The sequence below is a fragment of the Epargyreus clarus genome, unplaced genomic scaffold, assembly GCF_041222505.1.
Source record: "Epargyreus clarus isolate Ecla_fem2 unplaced genomic scaffold, WU_Ecla_fem_2.2 ptg000032l, whole genome shotgun sequence".
In the NCBI taxonomy this organism is placed as follows: domain Eukaryota; kingdom Metazoa; phylum Arthropoda; class Insecta; order Lepidoptera; family Hesperiidae; genus Epargyreus; species Epargyreus clarus.
In genome coordinates, this window is record NW_027332237.1 from 1,153,265 (window position 1) to 1,170,399 (window position 17,135).

Here is a 17,135-nt window from a genome sequence, read left to right on the forward strand (position 1 = left end):
CAGGCATGTTTAGTTTCATTGTAGTTGCAAATTAAAACGAATATATCACTTCTATCAATCTAATCAACCTGTGTGGATAGCTATAAAGGAATAATCAAGAAGATCGTTGCCTGCAGACGTGTATAAAAGAACCTTTTTTATTTAATTGTAAATAATTTGTTATAAACAATTTAAACAAACACCAAACCAAAATTAAAATTGTCAAATGTGCCAATGTCAAAAACTCAAATAATGACTAATGCACACAGACTAAATGTTTATGAATCATACGGTCACAGATTATTTGTAGACACGTTATATTCAATCCAAATAATAGTTATTTTAATTTAAATTTTGTTATTAATAACAATTTAATTTTATTGAAAATACAGATTTCCTATTAAAACTATTGATTTGCAAATAAAACTTAACGATGCGTTCAGGTATATTTATTTTCTTTTTTCTTTACTGGCCGCCCTGCTTACATCGAACGTCGTCTTTCCGACCAGCGAGCAATAAATTCGTCGGCTGGTGTACACTGAATTTGACCAAAAAAAAGGAAATAAAAGTTAGTATGGTGCTTCAAATCTATCACTGGCTTCTAATTAGTAGTGAATATCATTTTTCTAATACCCTAGTCGTCAATTTAGTGTAAATAGGGTGTATTATCTGTCGCTTGTTGCAGTCTTACATAACTTACGTCCAAATCTAACCTGCATTTTCATTATCAATTTTGTGATTTTACTTGCAGGGCCGTCGAAATGTTGGGCCGTTTCGCGCCTGGTGTGACCCAGGTGGTCGCGGTGGTCAACCACCAGCAGAACAGGAATATGGCCACTTTGAAGGCCATTTCTATCCGTTTGAAATCGGTAAAGAATATCCAGAAAATTACCCAGTCCATGAAGATGGTGTCAGCAGCCAAGTAAGTTTTCTATTTTTCTAGGTGATTCAATTTTGAATTTGGAACTGTGATTTAAGAAAATTCTTTTGATTGTCACATTTTCAGATTTAGAATTCATATTAATTAATTACAAGAATTGACAGAATACTTTAACTATGGGAGGCAGAAATAGTTTCCTTCTTATTAGGAGTAGATAACTTGCTAATTTAATTCACATCAGAAACAAAAAACAAGTTAGCTTAAATTTAATAATTCATGATTATGCATACAGATTAGTTTATTGAAGTAAAAATCTTAAAAAGAAGCCTTAGAGATAACTTGAGACTTCAGCATACTTTTAAGTTATGTTTTAGGTACGGTTAGGTGGGTTTAAGGAAAAGGGATTATTTAATAATATGGTTGTGTAATCTTAAAAAAAATATCTAATATTTAATTAAGTATTTATAGATTACTGAACCATTTTTTACCTTTGATTTGTTACATGGGTAAGTCACAGGGTAAGTTACAGGATGGGTTCCTGTACCAGGCCACCCTTGAAATTTGGACCATTCTATAAATCCACATGCAATGGACCATCACCTAATTTACCTATATAGTTGATCAGCCTTATTGTTTTATTTTTGTCTAAAATTAATTATAGCTGGTCCCAATACATGTTTTTCTTTATTATTAGTATTCTGACCCAGTTTTATTAATAATTGTCATGGCCAAACTGCAATGGCAGGACAACCAATGACAAGTAATCATCACTGTCAATCCATTACTGTCCTACTGCTGGGCACGGGTCTACTCTCATAATGAAAAGCATTAGGCCATAGTCCACCGCGCTGGCCAAGTGCATATTGGTAAACTTCACATACCTTTGAGATAATTAATTTTCTAATATGCACATAACTTCGAAAAATCAGAGGTGATAACTTTGAGAAATCAGAGGCGTGTGCCTGGGATTTGAACCTCAGATCCCTCGATTGAGAGGCCGAATTTCTTAACCACTAGGCTATCACTGCTTTCCAATTGTATATGACAAGTATTATTGGTAAATTAAATGTATATCTGCATTATGTTTTCTTCACTGTTTTAGGTTCCATACTATGGTAAAGCATTCACTCTGAACCTACACACCCAAATTTGAACAATTTATTGTTTACATAAACTAACAACTGTATTCCACATTTGAGCTAATTTAAAACCATCTTATTTACAGATATACACGCGCTGAGCGTGAGCTGAAGGCTGCCCGCCCCTATGGTGAGGGTGCTGTACAGTTCTATGAGAAAGCTGAGGTACTCAATATATCTTTATTATAGTTTATGGGCAGTCACATTCAGTTACAGTCAGTTAAGACTTAACTAACCCACTTAAACTATATCATGTGTTGCTAACCCCAGATATTGACCATTTTTAACACGCTTTTATTAGCTTCAGACGTATGTATGTTGGTATGTTAGTATGTAACGGAATCTTTGAACATGATTTTAACCCCCTTCAAAACGTCGGATTAACTCGAAATTTGGCATACTTATTAAGGACCGATGACAATTCAATATTTTAAACATTAATAGTTTTGTACCATTGTCCTTATCAACATCCTCTGGATTAACGATTTTCGAGGCGAGATTTTTCAAACACCTTCAGCAAAGTCCATCGCAACTTTAGATTGCAAATAATTATTGCTATTATTGTTAAATAATTTCAATAGGCGTAACTTTTATATCGTGATTTTTAGTTTAGAAAATAATAATGTTATTTCCCTATAACTCAAATGTTCTGAAACATATCTATAATGCGCTCTTGTAGAATGATTTTTAGGATTCCATACTCAAAGGTTAAAACAAAACCCTCTGCGGTCTGTTCGTCTGTCGTTGGGCTTTATCTCTTAAATCGTAATAGATAGACACTTGATTTTTTTACAAACGATGAATAATGGTGGTCGCTATAACGAGAAATACTAAAAATTTATAAATAATTACAGTTCAAAAAACTAAAAAACACGCTTTTATGATAAAATCAACTAAAAAGTAGAAAATAATTTTCAATCTAAGAATCAATTAAGGAACAGTAAATAGCTTTAACACGCTATACGATGGTATACATCGATATACTACTAATAAAGACGATGGTATATATATACAGTCTATATGCAGTAGTGTGTACGGTGTGGCGACGCGTCGCCATGCGCAAAAATCGTAATATTTTATTTTATCATTATGACATATTTAGTTCCTATCACAATATGTTCTTTTCTGCATATTACTTTTACAAAATAATGTCGATGATTCACATCTGCCAGGCGTCCCGTGACGGCTCACATTGTTTTTTTTTATGAAGTTGAACTAGTCAATGAGTATACAGTCCACCTTATGGTAAGTGTTCACTGCCGCCCATGGACATCTGTGAACAACCCTTAACCCTATACTTGACATTGTGCACTTAAATGCACATTCAAATCAGATATTTTTTTTTCGAAAATGCAATATAGAATCTTATTAATAATAACTCAAAGCGACTTAGCAAACGTTTCTTTATGTCAGAAAATGAAATCTATATCTGTCTCGTTCACACATTGTCAGTGGTAAACAAAATAGCGAGCCGTCGGTCAGCGCCTGCACAACGCTCTCTAAGTATCTTATGTTATCTGAATGAAATTAAGTTATATGTACGAAATTTATATAATCTTACTTTCTGCAAGCTTTATTCAATGTTTTAGTGATATTTTTTTGGGATATAATGTTTTGAATATATAGTAATTCATTACTTTTGTTATGTGTGCATTAAAATGCACACTGCCAACGACATACAATATTACTGTTTGTCAATATTGTGTCTTTAAATGCACACTGCCAACTTTGCTATTATATACTAAGGTTCTTCACACAAGGTAGGGGTAGCGTGAACAAAGTTCAAACAGAGTTTTTTTTTTTATAATTCATGACTGAAATTAATATTTCCCCGTTTCCACTAAATTCCCAGTCCTTAGCTTGCAATATTTTTTTCGGATGATTGAAGGACGAAAAATTCTAGCTTTGGTATCTAAATTGCGTAATTAAATCTGATGTAGAATCCAGCAAATCTTAGAAAGATGAATTCCAGATGTCTAGGGCTCATCAAGACGTCCCTGAACTCAAGTCCTGTCCAATCAATAGCGTCTTCTGTCAAAAATGTAAACATCTCCAATAATGACAATTCCAGAAAATCTGCAATATCAATCCCAGATAAGACCAAATTCCCACTTGAGGTCGGGCATAGATGCGCCACTAGCCCTGAAGACTAAGCTGAAATGCCTCGGAAAAGTATATCTTCTTACCACATCCTTCAAACAAGTGTAATATAGTCCAATCACATGCTTAAATTTAATACAACATTCTAACGGAAACATAGATGAAGGTCTAAACAGACAAGTCGCTTTATAGCGTACAAATATGATAGGCCATCGTTAGTATTGTCTTCACAGATCTTGGACATCTTCGTTTGCAATTCCTGGTTGCTGTTTCGTCATGGGAACAGCGGTAAACAAAAATTATTGCCACTCAAAAAGTTTTGAGTCGCTTTATGTGAGAACAGCCTTTTTTTGGGAGGAGGTCTTCTAATCTCTCAACTCAACTAAAATATCTCAAAACTTGTTGACATGTCATAACTTGCGAGACTTTTATCTTTAGTTTTTTCAAAATGTATGATATTTTTTACATTTTTTAATTATTTCTTAGTTTAGTGAGTACTTGGCGGTGTGCATTTAAAGACACATATTTTTTTCTTGTGAACCTGGCAGTGTGCACTTAAAGACACATACTATATTCTGAAAACTGAAATTCAGAGATTTTTTATTTTATTTTTCCTAATATCCTTGTAACTCAATTAACGCAGGGAAGTAGCAAAAGTATAATTTTTTTAGGATAAAATTCTCTGCCAAGTATAGGGTTAACTAGAATAAGAAAAAGAAAGAGATGAATTCTATCTGAAGCTGATCACAGATATAGTCCGCGCCCATAGATTAGTAAAGATTACTCACTCCTAACAAGAAAATGTACCCAGTTTTGAGAATTGAAATAGTTGCGTAAAAAAGTTTTGCCACGTCTCCGTGCTAAAATGTCCCTAAAATATTTGAATTAATTATTTATTTCTTACGTAAATTACGCATTATTAGTTATTTTATATTTTATTTTTCTATTTATTTGTAAATTTTCTCTAAAAAATGGCTTTATTTGTCAAGAATTCAAAAAAAGAACTTACTAAAATAAGCCGTTTGTGGCTTCATTCAATTTCAAGGCGGCGAAGTATCTTTACTAATCTATGTCCGCGCCAAACTACTAGTCCGCTCTGAAGTTGTTGCGAGCAGGTGTAGTCATACAATTTGCTATGGCGACGCGATTTCGTTTCTATGTTCAGAGCGCACTAGTAGTTTTACGCGGACTAGACATCGCCACTTTTACGAACTAAGATAACTTATAAGGGAAGAGAACATTGCAGCTGCATAGTTTACACATTATTCAAATGTCCAAAATTCAGTTTATTACTAGATGAGACTACTTAATGTTGTTATTGATATGATGTGAAATACACATTGTGAATGTACCGATCTGATCATTATGATCAAAGTTCATCAGAATATTTTTTTAAGTAAAAATGTATTCTTCCAGGTTGCCCCACCAGAGGACGAGCCCAAACAGCTGTACATCGCTATGACCTCTGACAGAGGTAAATTTAAAACATATCTACTTATTTTAATTATTAAGTTCTTGTCCCATGAATTACAAATTGCACAAGATATAGCAAATTTTTTTCGGCCTAACTTTTATTTAGTTTATGTATCTTATAAAAGTTGAGTGTTTTAATTGCAACATGTTGTTTGAGCCTAATAACAGCAATGGAGCATATCTATATCCTTCCAAGACAAGGTCAAGTTCATCAAAGGGTTTAAAGAACACATCTGTGACTTCACAATGTCTTTGTGCTCTGGGATTTTATTAATTACTAGCTGACCCTGTTAACGTTGAGTTACCATATAAATAAAAAAATGTTAAGGGTGAACAGCCCTTATCACTTTGGGGTATGAAAAATAGATAGTAGCTGATACTTAGACCTACTAAATGTGCATATAAAATTTGGTGAAAATCGGTAAAGTCGTTTCGGAGGAGTACGGTAACTAACATGTGACATGTGAATTTTATATATAAGATTGTAAGCCATAACAATGACCAATTATTTCCAACAGTACCTCCACCTATACATCTGTATATATAAAAATCAATTGCTGTTCGTTAGTCTCGCTAAAACTCTAGAACGGCTGGACCGATTTGGCTAATTTTAGTTTAGAATAATTTGTGGAAGTCCAGGGAAGGTTTAAAAGGTGTGTAAATATTAATTTCATAAATATATTCTGATGCAGTACAAAGTTTGCCGGGTCAAAATGTTTAAAACTATAATCCCCAGGTCTTTGTGGTGCTGTCCACACTGGTGTGTCGAAGGTCATCCGCAACCGGCTGGCCGAGCCTGGAGCGGAGAACATCAAGGTGATCTGTGTCGGAGACAAGTCGCGTGGTATCTTGCAGCGCTTGTATGGGAAGCATATCATCTCGGTGGCCAATGAAGTGAGTTATTGGTTGAACTATAGAGCCATTTATAGATATGATATGTCGTGACTTTGTTTTTTGGCACTTTTTGATGTGAAACATCTATAGCCGCACGTAAAACCGATTTCTGGCGTGGCGATGCATGCCGTATGGTATGGATATGGATGGTATATATATACAGTCTATATGCAGTAGTATGTACGGTGTGGCGACGCGTCGCCATGCGCAATCGACTGTGCGATTCTCTCCCACTCGATCTGGTTCGTAAATTTTTGTATTTAATGAAAATAAATGTTTATTCAATAAATAGTCATCGTTATCTGGAAAAAAATCGTAATATTTTATTTTATCATTATGACATATTTAGTTCCTATTACAATATGTTCTTTTCTGCATATTACTTTTACAAAATAATGTCGATGTTTCACATCTGCCAGGCGTCCCGTGACGGCTCACATTTTTTTTTTAATATTATATAGGACTAGCAGACGAGCATGTAGTCCACCTGATGGTAAGTGGCTACTGCCGCCCATGGACATCCGTAATCAACTCCAGATAGATTTAGATATTCCTACCTGAGGTCGGCCATATGCGCCGCTACCCCTGAGGACTAAGCTGGAACGCCTCGGAAAAGTCTGTCTCCCTTACCACACCCTTCAAACCAGAACACAGCAGCACTTACAACAAACGTGCCGTGCCGTGCCGTGCAACACGGTGCCGCCGGCGTCGAACCACAAAGGGTTCTACCACCTTCATATAATATCTTAAAATAACAATAATATTTCAGATCGGTCGCCTGCCGCCCACTTTCCTGGACGCGGCGAAGCTGGCCAACGCCATCATGACATGTGGTTATGACTTCGGCTCCGGCAAGATCATCTACAACAAGTTCAAGTCTGTGGTCAGCTACATGCAAGCTGACTTGCCGCTGTTCAGCAGGAAGGCTGTTGAGGTACTAATTTTAAATATTATCCTTAAGAAGTGTTTTTGACTGAGGCAGGCTATTGTCAACTTTGGAAAACACTGCTTTAGAGTAAACAGTGTTTTTCAAAGTCTGTGAAGATCTAAAAAAAAGAAACATTGTAAGATTCGAAGAGATGTTTTATCTAAGAAAATTTCTATTTGGCTACATAAGCTGTCGCGCCAAACTGCTAGTCCGCTCTGGAGTTGTTGCGAGCTAGTGTAGTCATACAATTTACTATGGCGACGCGATTCATTTCTATATTCAGAGCGCACGAGCAGTTGTACGCGGACTACACTCATTTATGAATTATATGTAAAAATGTATGGATTTGAAATTTATTAACAGTGCTACATAGGGGGTCACGAACATTTTTAGATTGTAGCAAATGCTGCTATGAAATAGATTGAAATAAAATTGCTTGAAAGAATAACCTGTAAATACAAATGTTTTAAAAGTATGAGTGCAGGAAAAGATGCAGTAAAGCTAATATTATTGCACAAAATCGCTGAACAAACATAAAAAATAACATATATGGTTGAATTGAGTAACCTCCTCCTTTTTTGAAGTTGGTTAAAAACAATGATATAATATTTCTAATATTAATAAAATCGATCTAGATTACCTCTTACTATTATACTTTATAAATACATATAATAACAAAATTTAATTTGAATTTCAGAGCGCCCCCAAACTGACAGTGTACGACTCGCTCGACTCCGATGTCCTCCAATCTTATATGGAGTTCTCTCTCGCTTCTATGCTGTTCTACGCTCTGAAAGAGGGAGCTTGTTCCGAACAATCCTCCCGTATGACGGCTATGGACAACGCTTCAAAGAACGCCGGAGAGATGATTGACAAACTCACTCTCACTTTCAACAGAACCCGCCAAGCTGTCATCACCAGAGAACTTATCGAAATTATCTCTGGTGCTGCGGCCTTGGACTAAACTGGTCGTCAAGTTGGCAGCACTGATCCGTTGGCGCCATTTTAACTGTCAAACTCAATCGCCTGTTTTTATTCAGAAATTTATATTATTTATTTTTATTATTTTTGATTTAGAAATGCTGTAATTAATCATGTTTTAAGTATAAAATCTAATTTACAGCTGTAAGTTTTGATTTTTTTATTGTTTTGTCACGGATTCCTGCCAATTGCCGCTAACGAAAATATAAACTGCCATTTTATTCAATAGCGAGATGTACGGCATGCTGACATTCCCGAGCGATTGTGCGTTTAGGTAATCACACGCGATACACACTGGCTTCTACATCTTACTGAAGCGCTACATTCGTTCGATTTCTGGCCGTCAAACTGTTAGGGTTCAAGTGGTGGTTAGCAATAAAGTGTTGTTATAGTGATTTGTGTTTTATTTTTGTTATAAATATCTCATTTTTTCAACGCAGTCATCAACTTTTTCTCTTCTAGTTGATCCGTAGTATGATTGAATGGATGAGTTGGAGACATTTTGAATGCTCACTTCCAAATCTTTTATCGTCAAAAGGAGTAAAGTACTGAAATATTCTGGAGACAGAGTGCAGCATAGCGTATGTAGTAAACAAAGTTTTTGAAAATTCTATTAAATCATGAAGAACATTGTTGAATCAGTTTTATTTTAAACGGGCACTCTGCCCGTTTAAAATATTGATTATTGATATACAATAACACATCAGTGCATTACATTACTGCGCCGAGCTTCGCGTAATGTTCCCTATATTTGCCGCAAGCATTTGCACCGCGTCCATACGTTTGTAAAAAATTTTGATATATTTTGAAGGTTTCGTCCCCTTATCACGAAATAAAAAAATAAATTAATGTTACGTGTGGTATGTAATTGTAATTAATAAAATAATGAAATTGAATTGACTGACTTGTAAAAATGCCCGATAAACTTTTCTGAACGTGTGGCGATTTCCTGAACCAGTAATTTGTTGCTTATGTTACTTGTGATCAACTTTAACATTTTTTTAATTAATATAATATTATAACAGATTCGTAATAATTTCTTAAATAATCGTTATATTTTTCTGCTTAGGTAGATTTGTCCATCATTATTATGACTAGTGGCGCCCCTGCCAAGCTGGAGATTGTCGGACTCTACAAGAATAATTTAAAACCAAACGCGAGAGATGGCGTTGGTAAGACAAATTTGTTTACATATCTGAAAAACAGATGCCATTGAACCAATATCTGAAACGCGGTGACGAAGTTACGTTCAAGATACTATAAGAGGAAAGATTACAAAACTTACAGGTTTAATGAGTTGTGAACAACGTGCTGTCGTACTTAGTACAAAAAATATTTTTGGATAGGCACTCTTGCTAGTGCCTTTAAAGTTAATAATTAAGCAGCGTTTAACTGCTTTTATGAGATAGAAATTGGTGTGGCGGTGGTGCCGCCACTTACTGTCCCACTACTGGGCACGGGTCTCATCTCAGAATGAGAAGGATTAGGCTATAGTCCATCGCGCTGGCCGAGTGCGAATTGGTAGACCTTTGAAAACTAGGTATGCAGGTTTTCTCAAGTTGAACCTTAACCGTTTAAGTAGGTGATCATTTTTTTAACCTAACGATTAGGCAGACGTGCTACCTGATGGAAAGTAGTCAACGCCGCCTATGGACATTTGCAACACCAGAGGAGTCGCCAATGCATGGCCGGCTTTGTATGAAAGCTCTTTTTGCACCTTTTTTGAAGAGCCCCATGTCATAGCGCTCCGGGAATACCTCAGGAGGAAGTTCTGAGAAATTATTGAGTTCTATTACTCTGAGAACAGTAATATTACTCGACAATACTCGATGCATCAAAACATCATTCATCAATCACACGAAACGTATAACGACTAATGAGTGATGTTTAAAGTCCTCGCTCAATGTGTTCGTGCATCACTCGTTCGTGTACCATTACTTTTATGATAATACTTGCATTACTTACACGCAGTACAGGATCGCATTACTTGTCCTAGATAGGATTAGATATTCCTACCTGAGGTCGGCCTCAGGTGCGCCGCTACCCCTGAGGACTAAGCTGGAACGCCTCGGAAAAGTGTGTATCCCTTACCACACCATTCAAACCAGAGCACAGCAGCGCTTAACACTGCTGTTATGAGGCAGAAATACGTGTGGCGGTGGTGCCTCTGGAGACGAACCACAAACGGTTCTACTACGTTCAAACACGTCTCTAATAAATTCAAATTCAAATCTCATTTATTCAAAATTGATTCATATAGAATACTTTTTGAAAGTCAACAAAAACTACCACCGCTTCGGAAGGTATTTCGCTATGAAGAAGCGGCGCAAGAAACTCCATACGTGTGCATACTTGCATCTTTTAAAGGGTAAATAATATACAATTTTACATAGTGGTACATATAATTAATTTATTGATGTTGGAGCTGGAGTTGTCATACCATACGGATTTATCATTTAAGTACTGATTTACATTTCAATAAGCTTTTTTACATAAAGTTAATTTTATAGTAGATTTAAACCTTTTCTCGGATATATCGATAATGTCTTTTGGTATTTTATTGTAGAAACGAATACAGTTCCCCATAAAAGAATTACACACCTTGCTTAATCTAAATTGAGGTATGGCCAATTTATCTTTATTTCTAGTATTATGACTATGCCTAATATGCCCAAAAATATATTTTAGGTCTGAATATTTAAAAGCTTGTTTATTCATAACATCAATATTATAAAAATGAAACAAACGAAACGAGTACTTTGTATACATTTTATTTCTAACATGTCAATTTTCATAGCAGTCTTAAAGTTAAAAATTATTCTAAAACTCGTGATCACGTCACACAAAGCTAATTACAATTGGGCAATGCACAGACTTGCAATTGAGCATTGTAGGATATTGGGCCACGTGCCAACATAGCTGAACCCATCATCAAAAGTAAGCCCCCTTTAGCAAACAATCTCTTCATATACCGGCCACTACATATTTTATTAACATACATGTGATTTGAGTAGTGATCTTGAATTGTAAGAAACTTAAGATATTCATTAAAAGTTTTGATAAGTTCCCATAACAAAAACTTAAATTTATTTTGCTATAAAAGTTTGAAATTATATAAAGAAAAACATGTAGGTTCACGTGCAATGTGGTAAGCGTTCAGCATATTATGTATTGGAAAATATAACATTTTGAATTCGATGTTATTCAAGATAAACTAGATTTTGATTCTCGTAAGCTATGGGAGTCACAGATTAGCGCACTCGACGAGCACTTTTGATGAATTCAAAGATTTTTTAGAATCGAGGTTTAGATCGTTAGAGTACTTAGATAGTAAGCCGGAAAAGCATAATGTCAACCGATATAAAACAAAGTCTTTCCATGTAGCTTTTGAAATATAAATGTTATATGTGTTACACAGCCGGGCGCACGGTATCTTACCCGAGTTCAGCTTAAGCCCGAGTTTCACATGCCCGAGACTACATTTTTGACTCTAGCTTTTAAAAAAAAAAATACAGATTTATATATAAAACAATATGTTTCATTTCTTAACAATTTAAGATCACTGAGACCCGAACACTGTATTAATATAATTATTTATCTATAAAATACAATAAGTAAGACCTAAAACTTTAAAATAATAAAAGCTTAAAATAATATATATTATTTTATCAATTGATGTTATATTGCAGTTAAAATTGTGTAGTGTTATAGACATCATCGTAACATTTTTGTGTTTGATCTAAAATAAACGATATTGGCGTAAATTGAGTTATATAAGAATTGTGTCGTTCCAAAAGATGGTTGGTATTTTAAAAACAGTCTACGAATAACAGTAAATATTATATTTAACTTTAACTTACGAACACTTTGGATTAACTAATTTCTATACGACAAAATCAAACTAAAACTTAACATTACACCACCAACCATCATATAATTTTAGCATAATTTTTCTTAACATCCATACAATTATTTGATTTATTGTTTTGTAGGTTATATTAAACAATGTTGTTATGAATACAATTGGTCAGCGACTTAACTCTGTAGGATTTGGAATGGGATTGTAGTTACTGGGGTTCATCAACTCACTACTGTCCCACTGCTGGGCACGGGTCTCCTCTCATAATGAGAAGGATTAGGCCATAGTCCGCCGCGCTGGAGAAGTGCATATTGGTAAGCTTCACACACCTTTGAGTTTTTTTTTTATTTCTCAGGTATGCAGGTTTCGTTGCGATGTTTTCCTTGATGGGATCAGAATCTCGTATTATAAGCTAATCTCTCAGTCACTAACTTTAACCCTCCCATTTATATAAACGGGGTAAACTTTGTTTATATATAAAATGGGAATACTAGAAATAAATAAGTGTTGTATTAGTATTATCTAGCTTTGTTCTCAATTTTATTAATAGAAAACATCTTAGTATTGGCCAAGGTGGGTATAATTAATAAATTATCGTTGAACGCTCGTTATCAATAAGCGATCAATCGAATGTTTTGCTTACCAAAGATCAACAATTGGACAATTTCTGCAAACTAAAAATTTTCAAATTTGATTGTTGGTGCGCGTAATATCGTTAGATCGATTATCGATAACGGGCAATAACAAAATCATCAAAAGTCATGTACACAAACATCATAGAAGCTTTTCAATAAATGATAAACGAGCTAATAACATCATGATTCATTATCGATTGCATAATGATAATAAAATATAATTAGTTATAGTTTAGTTAATTAAAACTATAGAGTGATAGAGTATTTACAAAGCGCCGCCAGCGACTCGTTGTACTAGATTCAGAAAGTACCTGTAAAAGATAAAAAAGTTGATTATTTACAATAATAATTATTTTTATAATGTAGGAGTAGTAGACGAGCATGCAGTCCACCTGATGGTAAGTGGCTACAGCTACCCACGGACATCTGTAATCAACCCCAGATAGGATTAGATATTCCTACCTGAGGTCGGCCACAGGTGCGCCGCTACCCCTGAGGTCAGCTGAGATGCCTCGAAAAAAGTATATCTGTATCGGAAAAACTATAGGCAAAACACTGGATAGATTGAATATTAATAACGGGCGTACCGTAAGGCTGCATGCAGGTTGGTTTTGGGTATAATATATTCACAAACTTTCACAACAGATGGCATTGGCTTCGAGGAAAATTAGTTTACCCATTAACAACACAGATGTCACTGTACCAAAGTTGAAACGCGGTGACGATGTTACGTTGTAGATACTATAAGAGGAGAGGCGACACATATTTATCAATATATATAAAAGCGAAAAGAGATAGGGTTAAATATTAATGCTACTTTATCGTTATATATTTTTGGTGGGACACTGTGTAGTGTCCTTTATAAAATGTGGTATTACTAGTAATACTGTTATATATTTAACACACACACTGTGTGTTAAATAAATGTGAGGACTAAGCTGGAACGCCTCGGAAAAGTATGTTTCCCATCCGTTCATATTCATAATTTATACCCAACATAAAATTAAAATAATATGTATCTTACTAACTATGTAGTGTCTTTAATAGAATTGGTCATAAAATAGTGTTGTAATAAAAAAAACACTGCTAAAAATAATAAATGAGATATTGAAAACGCGTAGTGTCTATATCGCTCCGACAATATAATACAAATCCAAAGATACCTATTTTTTATAATATGTAGCAGACGAGCGTACAGTCCACTCGATGGTAAGTGGCTACTGCCACCAAAGGACATCTGTAATCAACCCCAGATAAGATTCCCATCTTAGGTCGGCTACAGATGGGCCACTACCCCTGAAGACTAAGCTGAAACGCCTCAGATGTCTATATCTATGTCTCCCTTACCCATCCTTCAAACCAGAACACAGCAGCATTTAAAACTGTTAAAGTGTTAAGATCCGTAAAGTCGTTAATGCCCGTTATTAATACTCTATCTATCCAACTAAATCGAAATTTGTAAGAATAAGATTATCAAATGTACAACTGAAGGAATTGTCAAATGTCCATCTTTAGTAGGCAAAACAATGGATAGATTGAATATTAATAACGAACGTAAGGTAAGACTGCATTCACCTTGGTTTTAAGTAAAATATGTTCGCAAACATTTACAACAGATGGCGTTGGCTTCGAGCAAAATTAATTTACACATCCACAACACAGATGTCGCTGTACGAAAAGTTAAAACGCGGTAACGATGTTACGTTGTAGATACTATAAGAGGCAAGGTGATTGCTATTGATCATTATATATATAATCCTATTCTTACCTATTTTTGACAAGGCACTATAACTGGTGTCCTTCATAAACAATTACACAGTGTTCTCGAACTCGAACCTAGTAGTAATACCGAAAAATCGGTAGGTTCGAGTAATTTACTACAGATTTTGGCCCTGTCCTACCGAAATACCGAAATGCATTGATTTTTCCACGATTTCAGAGGATGTGAATTGTAAATTATACCGATTTTTAATACAGAGTGGCGAATTTGTTAAGAAATTAAAACATTCCTGATAATCTAATCTATACAATAAAAAAAGTTAAACGGTTGAATTTCAAAATTAAACTGTGAATTATCGTATTTTGAGCTACCAATTTTTTAGAATTTTATAACACAAAAAAGTGTCCGAAAAACATTTTGTTAAATCATTTTGAATTTTCACGCGGAAACGCTAGCCGCTATTTTATTTGACTCGCGAAGTGACGTCATTTATCGCCTAGTAGCCCCATTTAAATCAAGAATAGATACTGAATTATAATTAAAGCAAATCGACATTTCTAGTTTCCTTATAACACAATCTACAATTTCTAAAACGTATTATCAGTTTTTTTTAAATCATGTATAAAATCGTATTACGAAACTGTTCGTCTGTTAATTCAAATATTTTTATTTTATTTTTATTTTTTATATCCTTTATTATTGATAGAGTCACTCACCGATACTCGAGACACTACAGCTACTCACCAGTACTCAGACGGCCCTAGTTACTCCCACGACCCCAGTTAGTACTTGCGAGGCCACAGTTACTAACAGGTACTCTTGCAGCTCCTTCCCCTGATCGCTACTTGCACCGCACGCTACTCTCGTGGCCCAGGCTACTCTCGCAACCCCAGCTATTCCTTGATACTCGTGCAGCCCCAGTTACTCACCGCTTTTCTCGGAGCCCCAGTTACTCCCTACTACTCTCGCAGCACCGGCTACTTACTGCTACTCTCGCGGCTCCAGTTACTCCCAGCTACTTGCGCGGCTCCGGCTACTCGCAACCCCAGCTCCTCCGGGAACAGCTCGCGCAGGTCCGGGCTGTGCTCGCGGACGGGAACAGCCCCAGCTACTCCCCGCTACTCCCCGCTACTCACCGCTACTCGCGCAGCGCGGGCAGGCGCGCGGGCGGCGTGCGCCACACGGCGGACGAGGTGCGCTTGAGCCGCGCGCGCTCGATGGCCGGGAACAGCTCGCGCAGGTCCGGGCTGTGCTCGCGGACGGGAACAGCCCCAGCTACTCCCCGCTACTCCCCGCTACTCACCGCTACTCGCGCAGCGCGGGCAGGCGCGCGGGCGGCGTGCGCCACACGGCGGACGAGGTGCGCTTGAGCCGCGCGCGCTCGATGGCCGGGAACAGCTCGCGCAGGTCCGGGCTGTGCTCGCGGACGGGAACAGCCCCAGCTACTCCCCGCTACTCCCCGCTACTCACCGCTACTCGCGCAGCGCGGGCAGGCGCGCGGGCGGCGTGCGCCACACGGCGGACGAGGTGCGCTTGAGCCGCGCGCGCTCGATGGCCGGGAACAGCTCGCGCAGGTCCGGGCTGTGCTCGCGGACGGGAACAGCCCCAGCTACTCCCCGCTACTCCCCGCTACTCACCGCTACTCGCGCAGCGCGGGCAGGCGCGCGGGCGGCGTGCGCCCTTCGATCACTAATAGGAACTAGATACACAATCAGCGACGACAGAATGACGCGACGAAAAGCGCGCCCAATTTGACATTTGGGCGCGATTTTAGGTTAGTAGTGTTTGAACGATCGGAGAATAAACATGCCTCAGTGCTCGTTTAAAAACTGCAAAAATCACACGTCTAGGACGTTAAAAAAGGATGGAATATCGTATTTTCGGTAAGTATTATTATTATAAGTATGTAATTGCTATCACTTAATTATAAATACTGCTTTATCGTGCGTAATTAATTTATTTTTAAGTTTTCGAAATTGTCAACAGAATGTATAAACCATGTAAATTGTAAAGTCTGTTACTAAGCGTACAATTATTACTATTGCATGCCCACTTGATTTGTTCGGATAACATGGTGACTCTGTTCTATTTTGAATGGAGTCGCTATTGTTTTATATTTTTTTCTTTAATTATTTTTTTCTTTTTTTTGTTTTATAAAAATATTTGTTTTGTATAATAATCAAATATATGCCTGGTTTACCTAAAAGGTTAAGCAGCGGTTTTAGATACCAAATGTAAATAGGAAATGAGTAAAATTAAATTATTAAGTAAAATATTATATAATATATTTTTAGCTTTCCTCGAGATCCCTTGCGTTGTGAAGAATGGATATCTATTGTAGCACAACAAAGATGCGAGGAATTCTTTAAGCCATCTCAATACAGCGTTATATGTTCGAAACATTTTCTAGAAAGTGATGGATATATTACCAATAAAGGAATCAAAAGGCTACACAAAACCGCTGTCCCTCAAATAGTATGTAAAATTATAATATACATATTGTGTTCACTTATTAGCCTTTAACATGGATTAGTATTTATGATTTTT

At 36.5% G+C, this 17,135-nt stretch overlaps 1 protein-coding gene and 1 long non-coding RNA gene across 2 annotated transcripts; one reads left to right on the plus strand and one right to left on the minus strand.

Annotated features, from left to right (window-relative positions):
- The first annotated feature begins 425 nt into the window (after window positions 1–425).
- LOC140755047 (ATP synthase subunit gamma, mitochondrial) lies at window positions 426–8,769 on the plus strand. The gene is made up of 7 exons (XM_073090229.1): window positions 426–547; window positions 731–901; window positions 2,085–2,163; window positions 5,515–5,572; window positions 6,308–6,465; window positions 7,235–7,399; window positions 8,091–8,769. The coding sequence occupies exons 2-7, from the start codon at window positions 741–743 to the stop codon at window positions 8,355–8,357; spliced, it is 888 nt and encodes a 295-aa protein (XP_072946330.1). The 5' UTR covers window positions 426–547; window positions 731–740; the 3' UTR covers window positions 8,358–8,769.
- A 2,360-nt stretch (window positions 8,770–11,129) lies between these two features.
- LOC140754988 (uncharacterized) lies at window positions 11,130–16,261 on the minus strand. Its single transcript, XR_012103724.1, has 2 exons — window positions 15,725–16,261; window positions 11,130–13,179 (listed from the first exon to the last, which is right to left on the minus strand). It is a non-coding gene; the product is annotated as an uncharacterized LOC140754988 (long non-coding RNA).
- Between the last annotated feature and the right edge of the window lie 874 nt (window positions 16,262–17,135).